The sequence below is a fragment of the Taudactylus pleione genome, unplaced genomic scaffold (genome assembly GCF_031769625.1).
Source record: "Taudactylus pleione unplaced genomic scaffold, aTauple2 ptg002115l, whole genome shotgun sequence".
Classification (NCBI taxonomy): Eukaryota; Metazoa; Chordata; class Amphibia; order Anura; family Myobatrachidae; genus Taudactylus; species Taudactylus pleione.
Window position 1 is genome coordinate 141,941 of NW_028286509.1, and position 25,591 is coordinate 167,531.

Here is a 25,591-nt window from a genome sequence, read left to right on the forward strand (position 1 = left end):
TAATGTAGTAGTACTGAGCCGCCGGGACAGGCCACGCAGCAATAAGGAATCCTCATTCACCCATAATGTAATAGTACTGAGCCACCGGGACAGGCCACGCAGCAATAAGGAATCCACATTCACCCATAATGTAATAGTACTGAGCTGCCGGGACAGGCCACGCAGCAATAAGGAATCCTCATTCACCCTAATATAATAGTACTGAGCTGCCAGGACAGGCCACGCAGCCATAAGGAATCCTCATTCACCCATAATGTAATAGTACTGAGCCGCCGGGACAGGCCACGCAGCAATAAGGAATCCTCATTCACTCATAATGTAATAGTACTGAGCCGCCGGGACAGGCCACGCAGCAATAAGGAATCCTCATTCACCCATAATGTAATAGTAATGAGCCGCCGGGACAGGCCACGCAGCAATAAGGAATCCTCATTCACCCATAATGTAATAGTACTGAGCCGCCGGGACAGGCCACGCAGCAATAAGGAATCCTCATTCACCCATAATGTAATAGTACTGAGCCGCCGGGACAGGCCACGCAGCAATAAGGAATCCTCATTCACCCATAATGTAATAGTACTGAGCCACCGGGACAGGCCACGCAGCAATAAGGAATCCTCATTCACCCATAATGTAATAGTACTGAGCCGCCGGGACAGGCCACGCAGCAATAAGGAATCCTCATTCACCCATAATGTAATAGTACTGAGCCGCCGGGACAGGCCACGCAGCAATAAGGAATCCTCATTCACCCATAATGTAATAGTACTGAGCCGCCGGGACAGGCCACGCAGCAATAAGGAATCCTCATTCACCCATAATGTAATAGTACTGAGCCACCGGGACAGGCCACGCAGCAATAAGGAATCCTCATTCACTCATAATGTAATAGTACTGAGCCACCGGGACAGGCCACGCAGCAATAAGGAATCCTCATTCACTCATAATGTAATAGTACTGAGCCGCCAGGACAGGCCACGCAGCAATAAGGAATCCTCATTCACTCATAATGTAATAGTACTGAGCCGCCAGGACAGGCCACGCAGCAATAAGGAATCCTCATTCACCCTAATGTAATAGTACTGAGCTGCCGGGACAGGCCACGCAGCAATAAGGAATCCTCATTCACCCTAATGTAATAGTACTGAGCTGCCGGGACAGGCCACGCAGCAATAAGGAATCCTCATTCACCCATAATGTAATAGTACTGAGCCGCCGGGACAGGCCACGCAGCAATAAGGAATCCTCATTCACCCATAATGTAATAGTACTGAGCTGCCGGGACAGGCTACACAGCAATAAGGAATCCTCATTCACCCATAATGTAATAGTACTGAGCTGCCGGGACAGGCCACGCAGCAATAAGGAATCCTCATTCACCCATAATGTAATAGTACTGAGCCGCCGGGACAGGCCACGCAGCAATAAGGAATCCTCATTCACCCATAATGTAATAGTACTGAGCCGCCGGGACAGGCCACGCAGCAATAAGGAATCCTCATTCACCCTAATGTAATAGTACTGAGCTGCCAGGACAGGCCACGCAGCAATAAGGAATCCTCATTCACCCATAATGTAATAGTACTGAGCCACCGGGACAGGCCACGCAGCAATAAGGAATCCTCATTCACTCATAATGTAATAGTACTGAGCCGCCGGGACAGGCCACGCAGCAATAAGGAATCCTCATTCACCCATAATGTAATAGTACTGAGCTGCCGGGACAGGCCACGCAGCAATAAGGAATCCTCATTCACCCATAATGTAATAGTACTGAGCCACCGAAACAGGCCACGCAGCAATAAGGAATCCTCATTCACCCATAATGTAATAGTACTGAGCCACCGGAACAGGCCACGCAGCAATAAGGAATCCTCAATCACCCATAATGTACTAGTACTGAGCCACCGGGACAGGCCACGCAGCAATAAGGAATCCTCATTCACCCTAATGTAATAGTACTGAGCTGCCAGGACAGGCCACGCAGCAATAAGGAATCCTCATTCACCCATAATGTAATAGTACTGAGCCACTGGGACAGGCCACGCAGGAATAAGGAATCCTCATTCACTCATAATGTAATAGTACTGAGCCGCCGGGACAGGCCACGCAGCAATAAGGAATCCTCATTCACCCATAATGTAATAGTAATGAGCCGCCGGGACAGGCCACGCAGCAATAAGGAATCCTCATTCACCCATAATGTAATAGTACTGAGCCACCGGGACAGGCCACGCAGCAATAAGGAATCCTCATTCACCCATAATGTAATAGTACTGAGCTGCCGGGACAGGCCACGCAGCAATAAGGAATCCTCATTCACCCTAATGTAATAGTACTGAGCTGCCGGGACAGGCCACGCAGCAATAAGGAATCCTCATTCACCCATAATGTAATAGTACTGAGCTGCCGGGACAGACCACGCAGCAATAAGGAATCCTCATTCACCCATAATGTAATAGTACTGAGCCGCCGGGACAGGCCACGCAGCAATAAGGAATCCTCATTCACCCATAATGTAATAGTACTGAGCCGCCGGGACAGGCCACGCAGCAATAAGGAATCCTCATTCACCCATAATGTAATAGTACTGAGGCACCGGGACAGGCCATGCAGCAATAAGGAATCCTCATTCACCCATAATGTAATAGTACTGAGCTGACGGGACAGGCCACGCAGCAATAAGGAATCCTCATTCACCCATAATGTAATAGTACTGAGCTGACGGGACAGGCCACGCAGCAATAAGGAATCCTCATTCACCCTAATGTAATAGTACTGAGCTGCCAGGACAGGCCACGCAGCAATAAGGAATCCTCATTCACCCATAATGTAATAGTACTGAGCCACCGGGACAGGCCACGCAGCAATAAGGAATCCTCATTCACTCATAATGTAATAGTAATGAGCCGCCGGGACAGGCCACGCAGCAATAAGGAATCCTCATTCACCCATAATGTAATAGTACTGAGCCACCGGGACAGGCCACGCAGCAATAAGGAATCCTCATTCACCCATAATGTAATAGTACTGAGCTGCCGGGACAGGCCACGCAGCAATAAGGAATCCTCATTCACCCATAATGTAATAGTACTGAGCCGCCAGGACAGGCCACGCAGCAATAAGGAATCCTCATTCACCCATAATGTAATAGTACTGAGCCACCGGGACAGGCCACGCAGCAATAAGGAATCCTCATTCACTCATAATGTAATAGTACTGAGCCACCGGGACAGGCCACGCAGCAATAAGGAATCCTCATTCACTCATAATGTAATAGTACTGAGCCGCCAGGACAGGCCACGCAGCAATAAGGAATCCTCATTCACTCATAATGTAATAGTACTGAGCCGCCAGGACAGGCCACGCAGCAATAAGGAATCCTCATTCACCCTAATGTAATAGTACTGAGCTGCCGGGACAGGCCACGCAGCAATAAGGAATCCTCATTCACCCTAATGTAATAGTACTGAGCTGCCGGGACAGGCCACGCAGCAATAAGGAATCCTCATTCACCCATAATGTAATAGTACTGAGCCGCCGGGACAGGCCACGCAGCAATAAGGAATCCTCATTCACCCATAATGTAATAGTACTGAGCTGCCGGGACAGGCTACGCAGCAATAAGGAATCCTCATTCACCCATAATGTAATAGTACTGAGCTGCCGGGACAGGCCACGCAGCAATAAGGAATCCTCATTCACCCATAATGTAATAGTACTGAGCCGCCGGGACAGGCCACGCAGCAATAAGGAATCCTCATTCACCCATAATGTAATAGTACTGAGCCGCCGGGACAGGCCACGCAGCAATAAGGAATCCTCATTCACCCATAATGTAATAGTACTGAGCTGCCGGGACAGGCCACGCAGCAATAAGGAATCCTCATTCACCCTAATGTAATAGTACTGAGCTGCCAGGACAGGCCACGCAGCAATAAGGAATCCTCATTCACCCATAATGTAATAGTACTGAGCCACCGGGACAGGCCACGCAGCAATAAGGAATCCTCATTCACTCATAATGTAATAGTACTGAGCCACCGGGACAGGCCACGCAGCAATAAGGAATCCTCATTCACCCATAATGTAATAGTACTGAGCTGCCGGGACAGGCCACGCAGCAATAAGGAATCCTCATTCACCCATAATGTAATAGTACTGAGCCACCGAAACAGGCCACGCAGCAATAAGGAATCCTCATTCACCCATAATGTAATAGTACTGAGCCACCGGAACAGGCCACGCAGCAATAAGGAATCCTCAATCACCCATAATGTAATAGTACTGAGCCACCGGGACAGGCCACGCAGCAATAAGGAATCCTCATTCACCCATAATGTAATAGTACTGAGCTGCCGGGACAGACCACGCAGCAATAAGGAATCCTCATTCACCCATAATGTAATAGTACTGAGCCGCCGGGACAGGCCACGCAGCAATAAGGAATCCTCATTCACCCATAATGTAATAGTACTGAGCCGCCGAGACAGGCCACGCAGCAATAAGGAATCCTCATTCACCCATAATGTAATAGTACTGAGGCACCGGGACAGGCCATGCAGCAATAAGGAATCCTCATTCACCCATAATGTAATAGTACTGAGCTGACGGGACAGGCCACGCAGCAATAAGGAATCCTCATTCACCCTAATGTAATAGTACTGAGCTGCCAGGACAGGCCACGCAGCAATAAGGAATCCTCATTCACCCATAATGTAATAGTACTGAGCCACTGGGACAGGCCACGCAGGAATAAGGAATCCTCATTCACTCATAATGTAATAGTACTGAGCCGCCGGGACAGGCCACGCAGCAATAAGGAATCCTCATAGTAATGAGCCGCCGGGACAGGCCACGCAGCAATAAGGAATCCTCATTCACCCATAATGTAATAGTACTGAGCCGCCGGGACAGGCCACGCAGCAATAAAGAATCCTCATTCACCCATAATGTAATAGTACTGAGCCGCCGGGACAGGCCACGCAGCAATAAGGAATCCTCATTCACCCATAATGTAATAGTACTGAGCCGCCGGGACAGGCCACGCAGCAATAAGGAATCCTCATTCACCCATAATGTAATAGTACTGAGCCGCCGGGACAGGCCACGCAGCAATAAGGAATCCTCATTCACCCATAATGTAATAGTACTGAGCCGCCAGGACAGGCCACGCAGCAATAAAGAATCCTCATTCACCCATAATGTAATAGTACTGAGCCGCCGGGACAGGCCACGCAGCAATAAGGAATCCTCATTCACCCATAATGTAATAGTACTGAGCCGCCGGGACAGGCCACGCAGCAATAAAGAATCCTCATTCACCCATAATGTAATAGTACTGAGCCGCCGGGACAGGCCACGCAGCAATAAGGAATCCTCATTCATCCATAATGTAATAGTACTGAGCTGCCAGGACAGGCCACGCAGCAATAAGGAACCCTCATTCACCCATAATGTAATAGTACTGAGCCGCCGGGACAGGCCACGCAGCAATAAGGAATCCTCATTCACGCATAATGTAATAGTACTGAGCCGCCGGGACAGGCCACGCAGCAATAAGGAATCCTCATTCACCCATAATGTAATAGTACTGAGCCACCGGGACAGGCCACACAGCAATAAGGAATCCTCATTCACCCATAATGTAATAGTACTGAGCTGCCGGGACAGGCCACACAGCAATAAGGAATCCTCATTCACTCATAATGTAATAGTACTGAGCCGCCGGGACAGGCCACGCATGCGTGGCGGCCAATGCTGGAGAGGGTTTCTCCGGAACCCTCTGCTGGTAAATATTACGATGTGTAGCCCCTAGGATACATCAGCACAACGTCAGATAGCGCAAGCTGTGGGGGCCAAGCATTGCGGAGCTTGGAATATCTGACTGCATCACATCCCCCATAGTAACCTATGGGGGCTGCTGCTGCTGCCGGAAGTGGATATGGACACAGATCTGCCGCAGTCCCTCCATTATACATTGGGGTGATAATACTTGTGGATATCTCCTGAAATTGTGTGTTTTGGGGGGGATATCTCGCAAATATTATTTGAGAAATAGGCGCACTAATGAGAGTAACAGGACATGGGGACCCATTTATCAGTGTATATTTGTGGCTTAATCCCCAAAAACACCCGACAGTGCTGGATGATACATTCCGGTGCTATGACGGCATCTTGTAATGCAATAACGTCATACCCAGACCGCATTGTAAAGGTGATCATTAATAAATGGGCCCCGTACAGAGATATTGTTCATGTCGATGTTTAGTTACCCGGCATATCTGCCCTATCCGGGCGTAGGACTGTTTGACACCTCCCAGACCCTCAATGGGCGTCTCCCGAAAGAAGAAATAGATTTTATCATCATCGGGGTTTTCACTCTCTGGGATCCAAAACACTTTGACAAATTTGGGTTCTAGGGAGACAGAAGACAAAGCGGAACAGTTACAGAAATGTGGTTGCTCATCAAACACTGAATTGACGCAATATACATACATTGATATCAGTATTGTGTCCTGTATAATCAACGTGTGTCCTGTATGCACGCAGTGTGTCCTGTACGTTTTCTGTATGTCCTGTATAATTGCTGTGTGTTCTGTATGATCACTGTATGTCCAGTATAATTGCTTTGTGTCCTATATGATCACTATGTGTCCTGTATACTGGCTGTGTGTCCTGTACGTTTTCTGTGTTCTGTATACTAGCTTTGTGTCCTATATGATCACTGTGTGTCCTGTATAATTGGTTTATGTCCTGTATGATCACTGTGTGTCATGTATAATTGCTTTGTGTCCTATATGATCACTATGTGTCCTGTATGATCACTGTGTGTCCTTTACGTTTTCTGTGTTCTGTATACTGGCTGTGTGTTCTCTATTATCACTGTGTGTCCTGTATAATTGCTTTGTGTCCTATATGATCACTGTGTGTCCTGTATAATTGGTTTGTGTCCTGTATGATCACTGAGTGTCCTGAATGCTCGCTGTGTGTCCTGTACGTTTGCTACGTGCTTTGTATAATCGCTACGTGTCCTGTATGCTCGCTGTGTGTCCTGTAAGATTGCTGTGTCGCTGTGCGTCCTGTATAATCACTGCGTCCTGAATGCTCGCTGTGTGTCCTGTACGTTTTCTGCATGTCCTGTATAATTGCTGTATGTCCTGTACGTTCTGTATAATTGCTGTATGTCCTATATAATTGCAGTGTGTCCTGTATGATCAATGTGTGTCCTGAACGTTTGCTATATGATTTGTATAATCACCGTGTGTCCTGTATGCTCGCTGTGTGTCCTGTACGATTGCTGTGTCGCTGTGCGTCCTGTATAATTGCTATGTGTCTGTACGTTTGCTGTATGTCCTGTATGATCAATGTGTGTCCTGAATGCTTGCTGTCCTGTATGTTTGCTGTGTGATTTGTATAATCACTGTGTCCTGTACGATCACCGTGTGTCCCGTATGATCGCCGTGTGTCCCGTATGATCGCCGTGTGTCCCGTATGATCGCCGTGTGTCCTGTATGATCGCCGTGTGTCCCGTATGATCGCCGTGTGTCCCGTATGATCGCCGTGTATCCCGTATGATCGCCGTCCCGTATGATCGCGTGTATCCCGTATGATCGCCATCCCCTATGATCGCTGTGTGTTCCGTATGATCGCCGTCTGTCCTGTATGATTGCTGTGTGTCCTGAATGCTTGCTGTCCTGTATGTTTGCTGTGTGATTTGTATAATCACTGTGTCCTGTACGATCACCGTGTGTCCCGTATGATCGCCGTGTGTCCCGTATGATCGCCGTGTGTCCTGTATGATCGCCGTGTGTCCCGTATGATCGCCGTGTGTCCCGTATGATCGCCGTGTATCCCGTATGATCGCCGTGTATCCCGTATGATCGCCGTCCCGTATGATCGCGTGTATCCCGTATGATCGCCATCCCCTATGATCGCTGTGTGTTCCGTATGATCGCCGTCTGTCCTGTATGATTGCTGTGTGTCCTGTATGATTGCTGTGTGTCCTGTATGATCGCTGTGTGTCCTGTATGATCGCCGTGTGTCCTGTATGATTAAAGTGTGTCAAGTATAGTCGCCGTGTGTCATGTATGATTACTTTGTGTCATGTATAGTCGCCGTGTGTCCTGTATAATCGCTATGTGTCCTGGATGATTACTTTGTGTCATGTATAGTCGCCGTGTGTCCTGTATGATCGCCATGTGTCCTGTATAATCGCCGTGTGTCCTGTATGATTACTTTGTGTCATGTATAGTCGCCGTGTGTCCTGTATAATCGCCGTACGATCACCGTGTGTCCCGTATGATCGCCGTGTGTCCCGTATGATCGCCGTGTGTCCTGTATGATCGCCGTGTGTCCCGTATGATCGCCGTGTGTCCCGTATGATCGCCGTGTGTCCCGTATGATCGCCGTGTATCCCGTATGATCGCCGTCCCGTATGATCGCCGTGTATCCCGTATGATCGCCGTCCCCTATGATCGCTGTGTGTTCCGTATGATCGCCGTCTGTCCTGTATGATTGCTGTGTGTCCTGTATGATTGCTGTGTGTCCTGTATGATCGCTGTGTGTCCTGTATGATCGCTGTGTGTCCTGTATGATCGCCGTGTGTCCTGTATGATTAAAGTGTGTCAAGTATAGTCGCCGTGTGTCCTGTATGATTACTTTGTGTCATGTATAGTCGCCGTGTGGCCTGTATGATCACCGTGTGTCCTGTATAATCGCTATGTGTCCTGGATGATTACTTTGTGTCATGTATAGTCGCCGTGTGTCCTGTATGATCGCCATGTGTCCTGTATAATCGCCGTGTGTCCTGTATGATTACTTTGTGTCATGTATAGTCGCCGTGTGTCCTGTATAATCGCCGTATGATCGTCGTGTGTCCCGTATAATCGCCGTGTGTCCTGTACAATCACCGTGTGTCCTGTACGATCGCCGTGTGTCCTGTATGATTACTATGTGTCCTGTATAGTCGCCGTGTGTCCTGTATGATTACTATGTGTCCTGTATAGTCGCCGTGTGTCCTGTATAATCGCTGTATAATCGTTGTGTGTCCTGTATAATCGCCGTGTCCTGTACAATCACAGTGTGTCCTGTACGATCGCCGCGTGTCCTGTACGATCGCCGTGTGTCCTGTACGATCGCCGCGTGTCCTGTACGATCGCCGTGTTTCCTGTATGATCGCCGTGTGTCCTGTATAATCGCCGTATAATCGTCGTGTGTCCCGTATAATCGCCGTGTGTCCTGTACAATCACCATGTGTCCTGTACGATCGCCGTGTGTCCTATATGATTACTATGTGTCCTGTATAGTCGCCGTGTATCCTGTATGATTACTATGTGTCCTGTATAGTCGCCGTGTGTCCTGTATAATCGCCGTATAATCGTTGTTTGTCCTGTATAATCGCCGTGTGTCCTGTATGATCGCCGCGTGTCATGTACGATCGCCGCGTTTCCTGTATGATCGCCGTGTGTCCTGTATAATCGCCGTATAATCGTCGTGTGTCCTGTACAATCACTGTGTGTCCTGTACGATCGCCGTGTTTCCTGTATAATCACCGTGTGTCCTGTACGATCGCCGTGTGTCCTGTACAATCGCCGTGTGTCCTGTATAATCGCCGTGTGTTCTGTATAATCACCGTGTGTCCTGTGAGATCGCCGTGTGTCCTGTGTGATCGCCGCGTGTCCTGTATCATCGCCGTGTGTCCTGTATTTATTTTATTACCAGTTATTTATATAGCGCACATTATGGCTATTCAAATCAGTCCTTGCCCCTGTGGAGCTTACACTCTATATTCCCTGTCACATGTATACACAAGCTTTTATTACTAGTTATCTATATAGCGCACACATATTCCGCAGCGCTGTACAGAGAGTATTTGGCCATTCACATCACTCTCTGGCCCAGTGGAGCTTACACTCTATATTCCTTAGCACATGTAGACGTACATAGTTATTACCAGTTATTTATATAGAGCGCAGACATATTCCGCAGCGCTGTACAGGGAGAATTTGGCCGCTCACATCACTTCCTATCACATGCACACATACATTAGGGTTTATTTGTTTGTTGGGAGCCAATTAACCAGCCGGTATAATTTTGGAGTGTGGGAGGAAATCCACACAAGCATGGGGAGAATTTACAAACTCCATACAGGGCCGTGGGGGAATCAAAGCAACGACCTCAATGCTGTGAAGCAGTAATGCTAACCACTACACAACCGTGCTGCTGTGGGAGGTGGCTGCTGTTGCGGATTTGGACGCAAGCGGCGGATGTTTTCAGTCTGCGCATGTGTTAGTTAGGAATTTAGTCTCGGAGAGAGAGGCAATGTCAGTGGGCATTTCTGGAAGGTAACGGGGTAACTAGTCGGATGTGACTTATTCCGCAGTTGCACTGATTTCGGCGGCCATGTTCAGAGGGAAATTCTAACACTCAGAGTGCGCCATCTGACGAGTTGCCCTTCTGCTAGCCCAAAGCACAACATTTGGGTGTCAGATATACACTATAAAAGCACCAACACATTCTTTTCATTGAAACCCAAATGTTTCCTGCGCTGGGTCTGTGTGAACATCAATTATTGGTTATTATAAATAGACTGTTCACCCCCAGACTATAGCCCCATATGTTACTAAATCAGATGGCGCCTCTGTACCACTCCACAGCCACTATTAGAACGCCAGCCCTGAGAAATGCCCTGTATTAATCCTTCAGCCCACGTTACCCTCAGCAGCACACTATTATATGCTATACGGAGAGGCCGAGGCAGGGAACTCACCATTCAGCCAGCGGGAGTCATGCTGCTCTGTGCGCAGAGGAGGGCGTCTTCCCAGGCTCCGGAATATGGTGAAATCTCGCCCCATAAGATCAGTGGCAACTCCAGAGTATATTTCATCCCCTGGCAGAGAGGGACAGAACATAAGCCATCAGGAAATATGTGTAATACTTTAAATATATTTGGAAAGCAAATATAACCCAGTTATATACAGGAATGCACCATGTGTATATGTTGCAGGATGCAGTGTAGGGGAGATGTGGCTGGAGATGCTGGTGCAGGAGGTAGTGAATGGGAGATGTGGCTGGAGATGCTGGTGCAGGAGGCAGTGTAGGGGAGATGTGGCTGGAGATGCTGGTGCAGGAGGTAGTGAATGGGAGATGTGGCTGGAGATGCCGGTGCAGGAGGCAGTGAATAGGAGATGTGGCTGGAGATGCCGGTGCAGGAGGCAGTGAATGGAAGATGCTGGTGCAGGAGGCAGTGAATTGGAGATGTGGCTGGAGATGCTGGTGCAGGAGGCAGTGAACTGGAGATGTGGCTGGAGATGCCGATGCAGGAGGCAGTGAATGGGAGATGTGGCTGGAGATGCCGGTGCAGGAGGCAGTGAATAGGAGATGTGGCTGGAGATGCCGGTGCAGGAGGCAGTGAATGGAAGATGCTGGTGCAGGAGGCAGTGAATTGGAGATGTGGCTGGAGATGCTGGTGCAGGAGGTAGTGAATGGGAGATGCTGGTGCAGGAGGTAGTGAATGGGAGATGTGGCTGGAGATGCTGGTGCAGGAGGTAGTGAATGGGAGATGTGGCTGGAGATGCCGGTGCAGGAGGCAGTGAATAGGAGATGTGGCTGGAGATGCCGGTGCAGGAGGCAGTGAATGGGAGATGCTGGTGCAGGAGGTAGTGAATGGGAGATGTGGCTGGAGATGCTGGTGCAGGAGGTAATGAATGGGAGATGTGGCTGGAGATGCCGGTGCAGGAGGCAGTGAATAGGAGATGTGGCTGGAGATGCCGGTGCAGGAGGCAGTGAATGGAAGATGCTGGTGCAGGAGGCAGTGAATTGGAGATGTGGCTGGAGATGCCGGTGCAGGAGGCAGTGAATGGGAGATGCTGGTGCAGGAGACAGTGAATGGGAGATGTGGCTGGAGATGCCGGTGCAGGAGGCAGTGAATTGGAGATGTGGCTGGAGATGCTGGTGCAGGAGGCAGTGAATTGGAGATGTGGCTGGAGATGCTGGTGCAGGAGGCAGTGAATTGGAGATGTGGCTGGAGATGCCGGTGCAGGAGGCAGTGAATGGGAGATGCTAGTGCAGGAGACAGTGAATGGGAGATGTGGCTGGAGATGCTGGTGCAGGAGGCAGTGAATTGGAGATGCTGGTGCAGGAGGCAGTGAATTGGAGATGTGGCTGGAGATGCTGGTGCAGGAGGCAGTGAATTGGAGATGTGGCTGGAGATGCCGGTGCAGGAGGCAGTGAATGGGAGATGCTGGTGCAGGAGGCAGTGAATAGGAGATGTGGCTGGAGATGCTGGTGCAGGAGGCAGTGAATTGGAGATGTGGCTGGAGATGCTGGTGCAGGAGGCAGTGAATTGGAGATGTGGCTGGAGATGCTGGTGCAGGAGGCAGTGAATTGGAGATGTGGCTGGAGATGCCGGTGCAGGAGGCAGTGAATGGGAGATGCTGGTGCAGGAGACAGTGAATGGGAGATGTGGCTGGAGATGCCGGTGCAGGAGGCAGTGAATGGGAGATGCTGGTGCAGGAGGCAGTGAATGGGAGATGTGGCTGGAGATGCTGGTGCAGGACGCAGTGAATGGGAGATGTGGCTGGAGATGCCGGTGCAAGAGGCAGTGAATGGGAGATGCTGGTGAAGGAGACAGTGAATGGAAGATGTGGCTGGAGATGCCAGTGCAGTAGGCAGTGAATTGGAGATGCTGGTGCAGGAGGCAGTGAATGGGAGATGTGGCTGGAGATGCTGGTGCAGGAGGCAGTGAATAGGAGATGTGGCTGGAGATGGTGGTGCAGGAGGGAGTGAATTGGAGATGTGGCTGGAGATGCTGGTGCAGGAGGCAGTGAATTGGAGATGTGGCTGGAGATGCTGGTGCAGGAGGCAGTGAATTGGAGATGTAGCTGGAGATGCCGGTGCAGGAGGCAGTGAATGGGAGATGCTGGTGCAGGAGACAGTGAATGGGAGATGTGGCTGGAGATGCCGGTGCAGGAGGCAGTGAATGGGAGATGCTGGTGCAGGAGGCAGTGAATGGGAGATGTGGCTGGAGATGCTGGTGCAGGAGGCAGTGAATGGGAGATGTGGCTGGAGATGCCGGTGCAAGAGGCAGTGAATGGGAGATGCTGGTGAAGGAGACAGTGAATGGAAGATGTGGCTGGAGATGCCAGTGCAGTAGGCAGTGAATTGGAGATGCTGGTGCAGGAGGCAGTGAATGGGAGATGTGGCTGGAGATGCTGGTGCAGGAGGCAGTGAATAGGAGATGTGGCTGGAGATGTTGGTGCAGGAGGGAGTGAATTGGAGATGTGGCTGGAGATGCTGGTGCAGGAGGCAGTGAATTGGAGATTTGGCTGGAGATGCCGGTGCAGGAGGCAGTGAATGGGAGATGCCGGTGCAGGAGGCAGTGAATGGGAGATGCTGGTGCAGGAGGCAGTGAATGGGAGATGTGGCTGGAAATGCTGGTGCAGGAGGCAGTGAATGGGAGATGTGGCTGGAGATGTCGGTGCAAGAGGCAGTGAATGGGAGATGCTGGTGAAGGAGACAGTGAATAGAAGATGTGGCTGGAGATGCCAGTGCAGTAGGCAGTGAATTGGAGATGCTGGTGCAGGAGGCAGTGAATGGGAGATGTGGCAGGAGACAGTGAATGGGAGATGTGGCAGGAGACAGTGAATTGGAGATGTGGCTGGAGACAGTGAATGGGAGATGTGGCTGGAGATGCCGGCGCAGGAGGCGGTGAATGGGAGATGCTGGTGCAGGAGACAGTGAATGGGAGATGTGGCTGGAGATGCCGGTGCAGGAGGCAGTGAATGGGAGATGCTGGTGCAGGAGGTAGTGAATGGGAGATGCTGGTGCAGGAGGCAGTGAATGGGAGATGTGGCTGGAGATGCCGGTGCAGGAGACAGTGAATGGGAGATGTGGCTGGAGATGCCGGTGCAGGAGGCAGTGAATGGGAGATGTGGCTGGAGATGCTGGTGCAGGAGGCAGTGAATGGGAGATGCTGGTGCAGGAGGCAGTAAATGGGAGATGCTGGTGCAGGAGGCAGTTAGGGGGAGATGTGGCTGGAGATGCCGGTGCAGGAGGCAGTGAATGGGAGATGTGGCTGGAGATACTGGTGCAGGAGGCAGTGAATGGGAGATGTGGCTGGAGATGCCGGTGCAGGAGGCAGTTAGGGGGAGATGTGGCTGGAGATGCCGATGCAGGAGGCAGTGAATGGGAGATGTGGCTGGAGATACTGGTGCAGGAGGTAGTGAATGGGAGATGTGGCTGGAGATGCCGGTGCAAGAGACAGTGAATGGGAGATGTGGCTGGAGATGCTGGGGCAGGAGACAGTGAATGGGAGATGTGGCTGGAGATGCCGGTGCAGGAGGCAGTGAATGGGAGATGTGGCTGGAGATGCTGGTGCAGGAGGCAGTGAAGGGGAGATGTAGCTGGAGATGCTGGTGCAGGAGGCAGTGAAGGGGAGATGTGGCTGGAGATGCTGGTGCAGGAGACAGTGAATGGGAGATGCTGGTGCAGGAGACAGTGAATGGGAGATGTGGCTGGAGATGCCGGTGCAGGAGGCAGTGAATGGGAGATGCTGGTGCAGGAGGCAGTGAATGGGAGATGTGGCTGGAGATGCTGGTGCAGGAGGCAGTGAATGGGAGATGTGGCTGGAGATGCCGGTGCAAGAGGCAGTGAATGGGACATGCTGGTGAAGGAGACAGTGAATGGAAGATGTGGCTGGAGATGCCAGTGCAGTAGGCAGTGAATTGGAGATGCTGGTGCAGGAGGCAGTGAATGGGAGATGTGGCAGGAGACAGTGAATGGGAGATGTGGCTGGAGACAGTGAATGGGAGATGTGGCTGGAGATGCCGGCGCAGGAGGCGGTGAATGGGAGATGCCGGTGCAGGAGACAGTGAATGGGAGATGTGGCTGGAGATGCCGGTGCAGGAGGCAGTGAATGGGAGATGCTGGTGCAGGAGGTAGTGAATGGGAGATGCTGGTGCAGGAGGCAGTGAATGGGAGATGTGGCTGGAGATGCCGGTGCAGGAGACAGTGAATGGGAGATGTGGCTGGAGATGCCGGTGCAGGAGGCAGTGAATGGGAGATGTGGCTGGAGATGCTGGTGCAGGAGGCAGTGAATGGGAGATGCTGGTGCAGGAGGCAGTAAATGGGAGATGCTGGTGCAGGAGGCAGTTAGGGGGAGATGTGGCTGGAGATGCCGGTGCAGGAGGCAGTGAATGGGAGATGTGGCTGGAGATACTGGTGCAGGAGGCAGTGAATGGGAGATGTGGCTGGAGATGCTGGTGCAGGAGGCAGTTAGGGGGAGATGTGGCTGGAGATGCCGATGCAGGAGGCAGTGAATGGGAGATGTGGCTGGAGATAATGGTGCAGGAGGTAGTGAATGGGAGATGTGGCTGGAGATGCCGGTGCAGGAGGCAGTGAATGGGAGATGCTGGTGCAGGAGGCAGTGAATGGGAGATGTGGCTGGAGATGCTGGTGCAGGAGGCAGTGAATGGGAGATGTGGCTGGAGATGCCGGTGCAAGAGGCAGTGAATGGGACATGCTGGTGAAGGAGACAGTGAATGGAAGATGTGGCTGGAGATGCCAGTGCAGTAGGCAGTGAATTGGAGATGCTGGTGCAGGAGGCAGTGAATGGGAGATGTGGCAGGAGACAGTGAATGGGAGATGTGGCTGGAGACAGTGAATGGGAGATGTGGCTGGAGATGCCGGCGCAGGAGGCGGTGAATGGGAGATGCCGGTGCAGGAGACAGTGAATGGGAGATGTGGCTGGAGATGCCGGTGCAGGAGGCAGTGAATGGGAGATGCTGGTGCAGGAGGTAGTGAATGGGAGATGCTGGTGCAGGAGGCAGTGAATGGGAGATGTGGCTGGAGATGCCGGTGCAGGAGACAGTGAATGGGAGATGTGGCTGGAGATGCCGGTGCAGGAGGCAGTGAATGGGAGATGTGGCTGGAGATGCTGGTGCAGGAGGCAGTGAATGGGAGATGCTGGTGCAGGAGGCAGTAAATGGGAGATGCTGGTGCAGGAGGCAGTTAGGGGGAGATGTGGCTGGAGATGCCGGTGCAGGAGGCAGTGAATGGGAGATGTGGCTGGAGATACTGGTGCAGGAGGCAGTGAATGGGAGATGTGGCTGGAGATGCCGGTGCAGGAGGCAGTTAGGGGGAGATGTGGCTGGAGATGCCGATGCAGGAGGCAGTGAATGGGAGATGTGGCTGGAGATAATGGTGCAGGAGGTAGTGAATGGGAGATGTGGCTGGAGATGCCGGTGCAAGAGACAGTGAATGGGAGATGTGGCTGGAGATGCTGGGGCAGGAGACAGTGAATGGGAGATGTGGCTGGAGATGCCGAGCAGGAGGCAGTGAATGGGAGATGTGGCTGGAGATGCTGGTGCAGGAGGCAGTGAAAGGGAGATGTGGCTGGAGATGCTGGTGCAGGAGGCAGTGAAGGGGAGATGTGGCTGGAGATGCTGGTGCAGGAGACAGTGAATGGGATATGTGGCTGGAGATGCTGGTGCAGGAGGCAGTGTAGGGGAGATGTGGCTGGAGATGCTGGTGCAGGAGACAGTGAATGGGAGATGTTGCTGGAGATGCTGGTGCAGGAGGCAGTGAATGGGAGATGCTGGTGCAGGAGGCAGTGAATGGGAGATGCTGGTGCAGGTGGCAGTTAAAGGTGAGATGTGTGTGTTGTGAGATATGTAAACAGTATTTTGTGTGTCAGTTATGTATACAGTATATTTGGCGGGTGAGGAGGGGGTAATTATATGACAACATTGCATAAGAACATGAATAGTTTGTTCTCACCGACTAGTACAGCAGCTGATGTGTGTTTGGGGTCATATGGACAGCGCCCCTTCCCATCCTCCAGCCTCTTTGTATCCAACTTAAATACTGTGTCCTGCAAACAATGTAACACAGACTTCACATAGTGCCCCCTAGCCCATGTACCCCCAGTCTCCTATTATCACATAGTGCCCCCTAACCCATGTACCTCCAGTCTCCTATTATCACATAGTGCCCACTAAACAATGTACCTCCAGTCTCCTATTATCACATAGTGCCCCCTAGTCCATGTACCTCCAGTCTCCTATTATCACATAATGCCCCCATAACCCATGTACCTCCAGTCTCCTATTATCACATAGTGCCCCCTAACCCATGTACCACCAGTCTCCTATGCCCCCATAACCCATGTACCTCCAGTCTCCTATTATCACATAGTGCCCCCTAACCCATGTACCTCCAGTCTCCTATTATCACATAGTGCCCCCTATCCCATGTACCTCCAGTCTCCTATTATCACATAGTGCCCCCATAACCCATGTACCTCCAGTCTCCTATTATCACATAGTGCGCCCATAACCCATGTACCCCCAGTCTCCTATTATCACATAGTGACCCCCTAACCCATGTACTTCCAGTCTCCTTATATCACATAGTGCCCCCATAACCTATGTACCCCCAGTCTCCTTACATCGCATAGTGTCCCCTAACTCATACTCCCCCAATCTCCTATTATCACATAGTGCCCCCTAACGCATGTATCCCCAGTCTCCTATTATCATATAGTGCTCCCTAACGCATGTACCCCCAGTCTCCTATTATCACATAGTGCCCCCTAACCCATGTACCCCCAGTCTCCTATTATCACATAGTGCCGCCTAACCCATGTACCCCCAGTCTCCTATTATCACATAGTGTCCCTCAACCCATGTACCCATGTACCCCGAGTCTCCTTACATCACATAGTGCACCTAACCCATGTACCCCCAGTCTTCTTACATCACTTAGTGCCCCCTAACCCATGTACCTCCAGTCTCCTTACATCACATAGTGCCCCTTAACCCATGTAGCTCCAATCTCCTATTATCACATAGTGCCCCCCAACCCATGTACATCCAGTCTCCTATTATTGCATAGTGCCCCCTAACCCATGTACCCCCAGTTTCCTATTGTCACATAGTGCCCCTTAACCCATGTACCTCCAGTCTCCTATTATCACATAGTGCCCCCATAACCCATGTACCTCCAGTCTCCTATTATCACATAGTACCCCCATAACCCATGTACCTCCAGTCTCCTATTATCACATAGTGCCCCCTAACCCATGTACCTCCAGACTCCTTACATCACATAGTGTCCCCTAACCCAAGTAGCCCAAGTCTCCTATTATCACATAGTGCCCCCTAACCCATGTACCCCCAGTCTCCTATTATCACATAGTGCCGCCTAACCCATGTACCCCCAGTCTCCTATTATCACATAGTGTCCCTCAACCCATGTACCCATGTACCTCCAATCTCCTTACATCACATAGTGCACCTAACCCATGTACCTCCAGTCTCCTTACATCACATAGTGCCCCCAAACCCATGTACCCCCAGTCTCCTTACATCACATAGTGCCCCTTAACCCATGTACCTCCAGTCTCCTATTATCACATAGTGCCCCCCAACCCATGTACCTCCAGTCTCCTATTATCGCATAGTTCCCCCTAACCCATGTACCTCCAGTGTCCTATTATCGCATAGTGACCCCTAACCCATGTACCTCCACTCTCCTTACAGCACATAGTGCCCCCTAACCCATGTACCTCCAGTCTCCTTACATCGCATAGTGCCCCCCTAGCCCATGTACCCCCAGTCTCCTATTATCACATAGTGACCCCATAACCCATGTACCCCAGTCTCCTATTATCACATAGTGACCCCTAACCCATGTAACCCCAGTCTCCTATTATCACATAGTGCCCCCATAACCCATGTACCTCCAGTCTCCTATTATCACATAGTGCCCCCATAACCCATGTACCTCCAGTCTCCTATTATCACATAGTGCACCCATAACCCATGTACCCCCAGTCTCCTTACATCACATAGTGTCCCCTAACCCATGTACCCCAAGTCTCCTATTATCACATAGTGCCCCCTAACCCATGTATCCTCAGTCTCCTATTATCACATAGTGCCGTGCCCCTAACCATGTACCTACAGTCTCCTATTATCACATAGTGTCCCCCAACCCATGTACCCCAGTGTCCTGTTGTCACATAGTGCCTCCTAACCCATGTGCCCCCAGTCTCCTATTATCACATAGTGCCCCCTAACCCATATACCCCCAGTCTCCTTACATCACATAGTGCACCTAACCCTTGTGCCCCCAGTCTCCTATTATCACATAGTGCCCCTTAACCCATGTACCTCCAGTGTCCTATTATCACATAGTGACCCCTAACCCATGTACCTCCAGTCTCCTATTATCGCATAGTGACCCCTAACCCATGTACCTCCAGTCTCCTATTATTGCATAGTGCCCCCTAACCCATGTACCCCCAGTTTCCTATTGTCACATAGTGCCCCTTAACCCATGTACCTCCAGTCTCCTATTATCACATAGTGCCCCCATAACCCATGTACCCCCAGTCTCCTATTATCACATAGTGCCCCTTAACCCATGTACCTCCAGTGTCCTATTATCACATAGTGACCCCTAACCCATGTACCCCCAGTCTCCTATTATCGCATAGTGACCCCTAACCCATGTACCTCCAGTCTCCTATTATTGCATAGTGCCCCCTAACCCATGTACCCCCAGTTTCCTATTGTCACATAGTGCCCCTTAACCCATGTACCTCCAGTCTCCTATTATCACATAGTGACCCCTAACCCATGTACCCCCAGTCTCCTATTATCACATAGTGTCCCTCAACCCATGTACCCATGTACCTCCAATCTCCTTACATCACATAGTGCACCTAACCCATGTACCTCCAGGCTCCTTACATCACATAGTGCCCCCAAACCCATGTACCCCCAGTCTCCTTACATCACATAGTGCCCCTTAACCCATGTACCTCCAGTCTCCTATTATCACATAGTGCCCCCCAACCCATGTACCTCCAGTCTCCTATTATCACATAGTTCCCCCTAACCCATGTACCTCCAGTCTCCTATTATCACATAGTGCCCCCCTAACCCATGTACCCCCAGTCACCTATCATCACATAGTGACCCCTAACCCATGTACCCCAGTCTCCTATTATCACATAGTGTCCCCCAACCCATGTACCCCCAGTTTCCTATTGTCACATAGTGCCCCTAACCCATGTACCCCCAGTCTCCTGTTATCACATAGTGCCCCCTAACCCATGTACCCCCAGTCTCCTATTATCACATAGTGTCCCCCAACCCATGTACTCCCAGTCTCCTATTATCACATAGTGTCCCCTAACCCATGTACCCCCAGTCTCCTATTATCACATAGTGCCCCCTAACCCAAGTACCCATGTACCCCCAGTCTCCTTACATCACATAGTGCACCTAACCCATGTACTACCAGTCTCCTTATATCACATAGTGTCCCCCAACCCATGTGCCCCCAGTCTCCTTACATCGCATAGTGCCTCTAACACATGTAGTCCCAGTCTCCTTACATCACATAGTGCCCCCCTAACCCATGTACCCCCAGTCACCTATCATCACAGTGACCCCTAACCCATGTACCCCCAGTCTCCTATTATCACATAGTGTCCCCCAACCCATGTACCCCCAGTGTCCTATTGTCACATAGTGCCCCTAACCCATGTACCCCCAGTCTCCTGTTATCACATAGTGCCCCCTAACCCATGTACCCCCAGTCTCCTATTATCACATAGTGTCCCCCAACCCATGTACTCCCAGTCTCCTATTATCACATAGTGTCCCCTAACCCATGTACCCCCAGTCTCCTATTATCACATAGTGCCCCCTAACCCAAGTACCCATGTACCCCCAGTCTCCTTACATCACATAGTGCACCTAACCCATGTACTACCAGTCTCCTTATATCACATAGTGTCCCCCAACCCATGTGCCCCCAGTCTCCTTACATCGCATAGTGCCTCTAACACATGTAGTCCCAGTCTCCTTACATCACATAGTGTCCCCTGACCCATGTACCCCCAGTCTCCTTACATCACATAGTGCACCTAACCCATGTACCACCAGTCTCCTTATATCACATAGTGTCCCCCAACCCATGTGCCCCCAGTCTCCTTACATCGCATAGTGCCTCTAACACATGTAGTCCCAGTCTCCTTACATCACATAGTGTCCCCTGACCCATGTACCCCCAGTATCCTTACATCACATAGTGCCTCTAACACATGTACCCCCAGTATCCTTACATCGCACAGTGCCCCCCAACCCATGTACCCCCAGTCTCCTTACATCGCATAGTGTCCCCTGACCCATGTACCCCCAGTCTCCTTACATCGCACAGTGCCCCCCAACCCATGTACCCCCAGTCTCCTTACATCGCACAGTGCCCCCCAACCCATGTACCTCCAGTCTCCTTACATTGCATAGTGCCCCCTAACCCATGTACCCCCAGTCTCCTTACATCGCACAGTGCCCCCCAACCCATGTACCTCCAGTCTCCTTACATTGCATAGTGCCCCCTAACCCATGTACCCCCAGTCTCCTTAAATCGCATAGTGCCCCCCAACCCATGTACCCCACTATCCTCACCTCCGTGCGCTGCCCCACGTGCAAGTAGCCGCAGGCCGGGTGGAATGCTCCAGTCCCACAGGTGAACAGGTGAGTGCGATTATATAGCTGCAGGACTTTCACATAATTCATACATTCTGACTGTGGGGAGAAGATGTTAGGAGAAAACACTGTTACAACTTGCAGAAAATGAGAATTTATCTGTGTTTTTCCCAGAATGGCGAAACCCAGTAGCGACCAGATGCTGTCACATTCGCCTGTTCAGGGAACTGCTTCCATATCTCAGATATCTGGCATAGCTCAGAGAGGGACGGGAGCCTACGGATTCCTAGCGAGGAGGGGGAGGCAGTCACACCTCCATGCAGGAATTTACTAAATCACCCACACCACCATAGTTGACCCTGAATGTTCAGCTGTACAGCTTAACAATACAAATCTGTGCAGGCCCAGTTATTGTGCTGCAGGGAATACAGCAGCTGATACAGGACTGTTCTCCCCAGCGCTGTTCTGCTCTGATGAATAGAGTTTCCAGTAATATCATATAAACCCACAGTGACTGCAGGTAGTGGAGAAAAATAGCATCTCCACCATAAGGTAACCACATACAGCCAGTACGCCCGATGTGCACCATGGTGTCTGGTATGTTGCTGGTAGGATACAGCAGCATCTGACCCTGGTTGGTGTTGGAGGAAACCACAGTATCAGGTGTTATTATGCTGGATTGGGTCCTGAGCTGGTGACAGAGAAGGACACAACACATGGATAATGCTAGTGTCATGCTCCTCAGACCATTGGCTGACCACACGTGGTCTGTGGATGGGGCAGTCAGGAAAGACATTCTGCACCTGAACTATGCCAGGACAACTAGACCCCCTGACTGGTGGAACAAGCACTCAGGGCTGCGGTTCCATAGACTGGCACCACACATGCACTCATCTGTTTGTTGAGAACATGGCGAAGGAGGCCTCATCTGACCATAACAGCTACCTTCAATGCCTTGCAGCCCATTGCCTGTGTTCTTTGCATCACTGAACTTACAAACAAGCATTGCTGGGGTTGTTCAGTGGATAAAGTTCTGCAACCTATCATATCCTGCTCTGTGGCCTTCTCGGTGGACGATTTAATGAGTAAAGCAAAACGACGTGAGCAACCTCTGGACCAAGCATACGGTTTCATCACCGTGGACCTCTTTTGATGATACAGTGGTCTTGGTCCAGAGGTTGCTCACGTCGTTTTGCTTTGCTCATTAAATTTGGTTATGGATCCTGCCCTTCCGCCCACTGGTGCTGATGTTTTCCCTCAGCGGACATCACTTACACACCGCTGAGCTGTCCACGTGGCTGGAGCTCCTGGGACACACATCCCAATAATCCCCACATGGTCGCTGAGGTCTCCTCTTGCAGCCATACGAGCCATAATTATAGGCCCTCAAGAGAGTCCAGTATATCCATACATCACACTGACCAGGCTGGCTTGTTATATGACGCATGAGCCACACGTCAGAGAAAGCCCTTAATCCCAATATGCTCGGTGTCTCTCTTTTACCCATGTTTTTTGGCCACCACCGGCAGCTCTATGGAGACTATCAGGCCCATTTATCAATAAATGCATTTGCAATGCGACCTGGACATGATAGCAGCGCCCATGACTGCATTGCATGGTGCGATATTAGCGCAGGGATGTATAAAGGACAGGGGCTCTGAAAGGAGAACGTCCCTGCAATGTGCTCAGAGTGTAGTGACCGCATCAGCGCACATGCGTTCCTGCACATGCGTGGCAGCCCATTGCTAGGGAGGGTCTCTCCAGAACCCTCTCCTGGTAAATTGTATGAAGTGTAGCCTATAGGCTAAGCTGCAGGGACCAAACTCCTGACTCAGGGCCGTAGCTACGGTAGTGTGGCCGGTGCCATCGCACAGGGCACCACAGGTCAGGGGGCGCTGTTTGGGCCTGTCAAATTTCTGTTTATTATAATTTTTGCTTGTAGCTTCCTCTGATTTCATCCCCAGCATCTTCTGGCCTCCCCTATATTATGTCCCTATTTATCCCCAGCATATCCTGGCCTCCCTTATCTCTTCCCTGACCCTTCCCCATGAGGCCATGGCCCTCTCTCAGGTGCACTATATTATGTCCCTATTTATCCCCAGCATCTCCTGGCCTCCCCTATCTCTTTCCTGGCCCTTCCCCATGAGGCCATGGCCCTCTCTCAGGTGCACTATATTATGTCCCTATTTATCCCCGGCATCTCCTGGCCTCCCCTATCTCTTCCCTGGCCCTTCCCCATGAGGCCATGGCCCTCTCTCAGGTGCACTATATTATGTCCCTATTTATCCCCGGCATCTCCTGGCCTCTCCTATCTCTTCCCTGGCCCTTCCCCATGAAGCCATGGCCCTTTTTTGGGTGCATTATGTCCCTTTGCGCCAATGTTCTTTCTGGCACAGGGCACCAAAAAGTCTAGTTACGGCTCTGCCCTGACTGCTTTGCATTCTGTAGCTTGGAAAGTCTGACAGCATCGTATCCCCCCCCCCCCCCCCCCCCCATAGAAACCTAGATCTATGGGCTAAATCGCTGGAGTTTCGTCAGTTCCTACATTTCTCAGGCTGTCCTGTTTTTAGTGCTGTCGGCGTCTTGAAAGTAAAGTTTAGGGTTTGTTTCAGCTGCTAAAATGTCGGCTATGTCTGTTTGATTGAGACAGTCTCCAGCACTCCCTGATCACTTACCTACTTTATCCCGCAAACTGAAATATTGCATTATAGATTGGGCGCTGGGTGGGTGCAGTATGTGCCCAATCTGTACAGGTGCCATCATAGCACTGTCTTGTATTGCATAACACTGAAAGGAATAATGGCAGATTAGTTGTTTGTATTACACTAGCTCAGTGGCGCCCCCTTGTGCCACCAGCGGCTCACCCATTCATATGCTGCAGCACTCTGATTATTTCTGCGGTATGCCCAGTCAGTCCCTTTCTCTGCGAGTTGAGGGTGGCCAGGGGTGATTTGGGAGGGGGCAATAATAGGTTAAATATTATGGAAAGCACCTTGTAGATGTCCTGCTTCAGCCCCTGGCACAGCGCTCTGGCAGCACCTCTGAGATCACTGGTGCCAGCACTAATGTCTGAGTTACGGGTAATGTGCGGGTCAGAGACGCAGCTGTAGCCCCCTGCAGTGTATCAGGTTTCTCATTGCCCAGAGCAGAGGAGCAGTGACCTCACTAAGCCTCCTGCAGGCACTCAGCACTCTGTCAGTAATGTAATTACTTGTTGATACACGTGGCCGGTGGCAGCGCAGCGCAGCATACAGTATGTATGATTCATAGGTGAGGATTTGCAGCACGTTTCCATTGGCGGCAGGGAACAGCTCCTCACCTCCCCTCCCTCTCCCATTTCCATCTCCCGCACCTTTATTTGAACGCCCAGGGAATGCAGCCTACGCACAAATGCACTTTGACTCTAGACGGACTGGTAGTGACACACTGACAGCTCAGAAAGTACACACAGTGCAGTGCCTGATGGGAACCTGGGGTGTGAGGGGAAATAGGGCCACCTCACATAACCCGCAGCATGTGTTCTAGCTGTGTCAGGGGCCGGGCCGCAGCATGTGTTCTAGCTGTGTCAGGGGCCGGGCCGCAGCATGTGTTCTAGCTGTGTCAGGGGCCGGGCCGCAGCATGTGTTCTAGCTGTGTCAGGGGCCGGGCCGCAGCATGTGTTCTAGCTGTGTCAGGGGCCGGGCCGCAGCATGTGTTCTAGCTGTGTCAGGGGCCGGGCCGCAGCATGTGTTCTAGCTGTGTCAGGGGCCGGGCCGCAGCATGTGTTCTAGCTGTGTCAGGGGCCGGGCCGCAGCATGTGTTCTAGCTGTGTCAGGGGCCGGGCCGCAGCATGTATTCTAGCTGTGTCAGTGGCCGGGCCGCAGCATGTGTTCTAGCTGTGTCAGGGGCCGGGCCGCAGCATGTGTTCTAGCTGTGTCAGGGGCCCGGCTCAGCATGTGTTCTAGCTGTGTCAGGGGCCAGGCCGCAGCATGTGTTCTAGCTGTGTCAGGGGCCGGGCCGCAGCATGTGTTCTAGCTGTGTCAGGGGCCGGGCCGCAGCATGTGTTCTAGCTGTGTCAGGGGCCGGGCCGCAGCATGTGTTCTAGCTGT

General features: G+C 51.3%; 1 protein-coding gene across 2 annotated transcripts in view; it reads right to left on the reverse strand.

Annotated features, from left to right (window-relative positions):
* SEMA3B (semaphorin 3B) overlaps window positions 1-25,591 on the reverse strand; it is a 59,680-nt gene that overhangs the window by 15,919 nt on the left and 18,170 nt on the right. For both annotated transcript variants that reach the window (XM_088465658.1, XM_088465657.1), the window contains exons 5-8: window positions 21,483-21,602; window positions 16,780-16,873; window positions 10,772-10,891; window positions 6,276-6,418 (exon numbers count right to left, since the gene is read on the reverse strand). In XM_088465658.1, coding sequence (XP_088321784.1) covers window positions 6,276-6,418; window positions 10,772-10,891; window positions 16,780-16,873; window positions 21,483-21,602 — 477 coding nt within the window. The remainder of the gene's footprint in view (window positions 1-6,275; window positions 6,419-10,771; window positions 10,892-16,779; window positions 16,874-21,482; window positions 21,603-25,591) is intronic.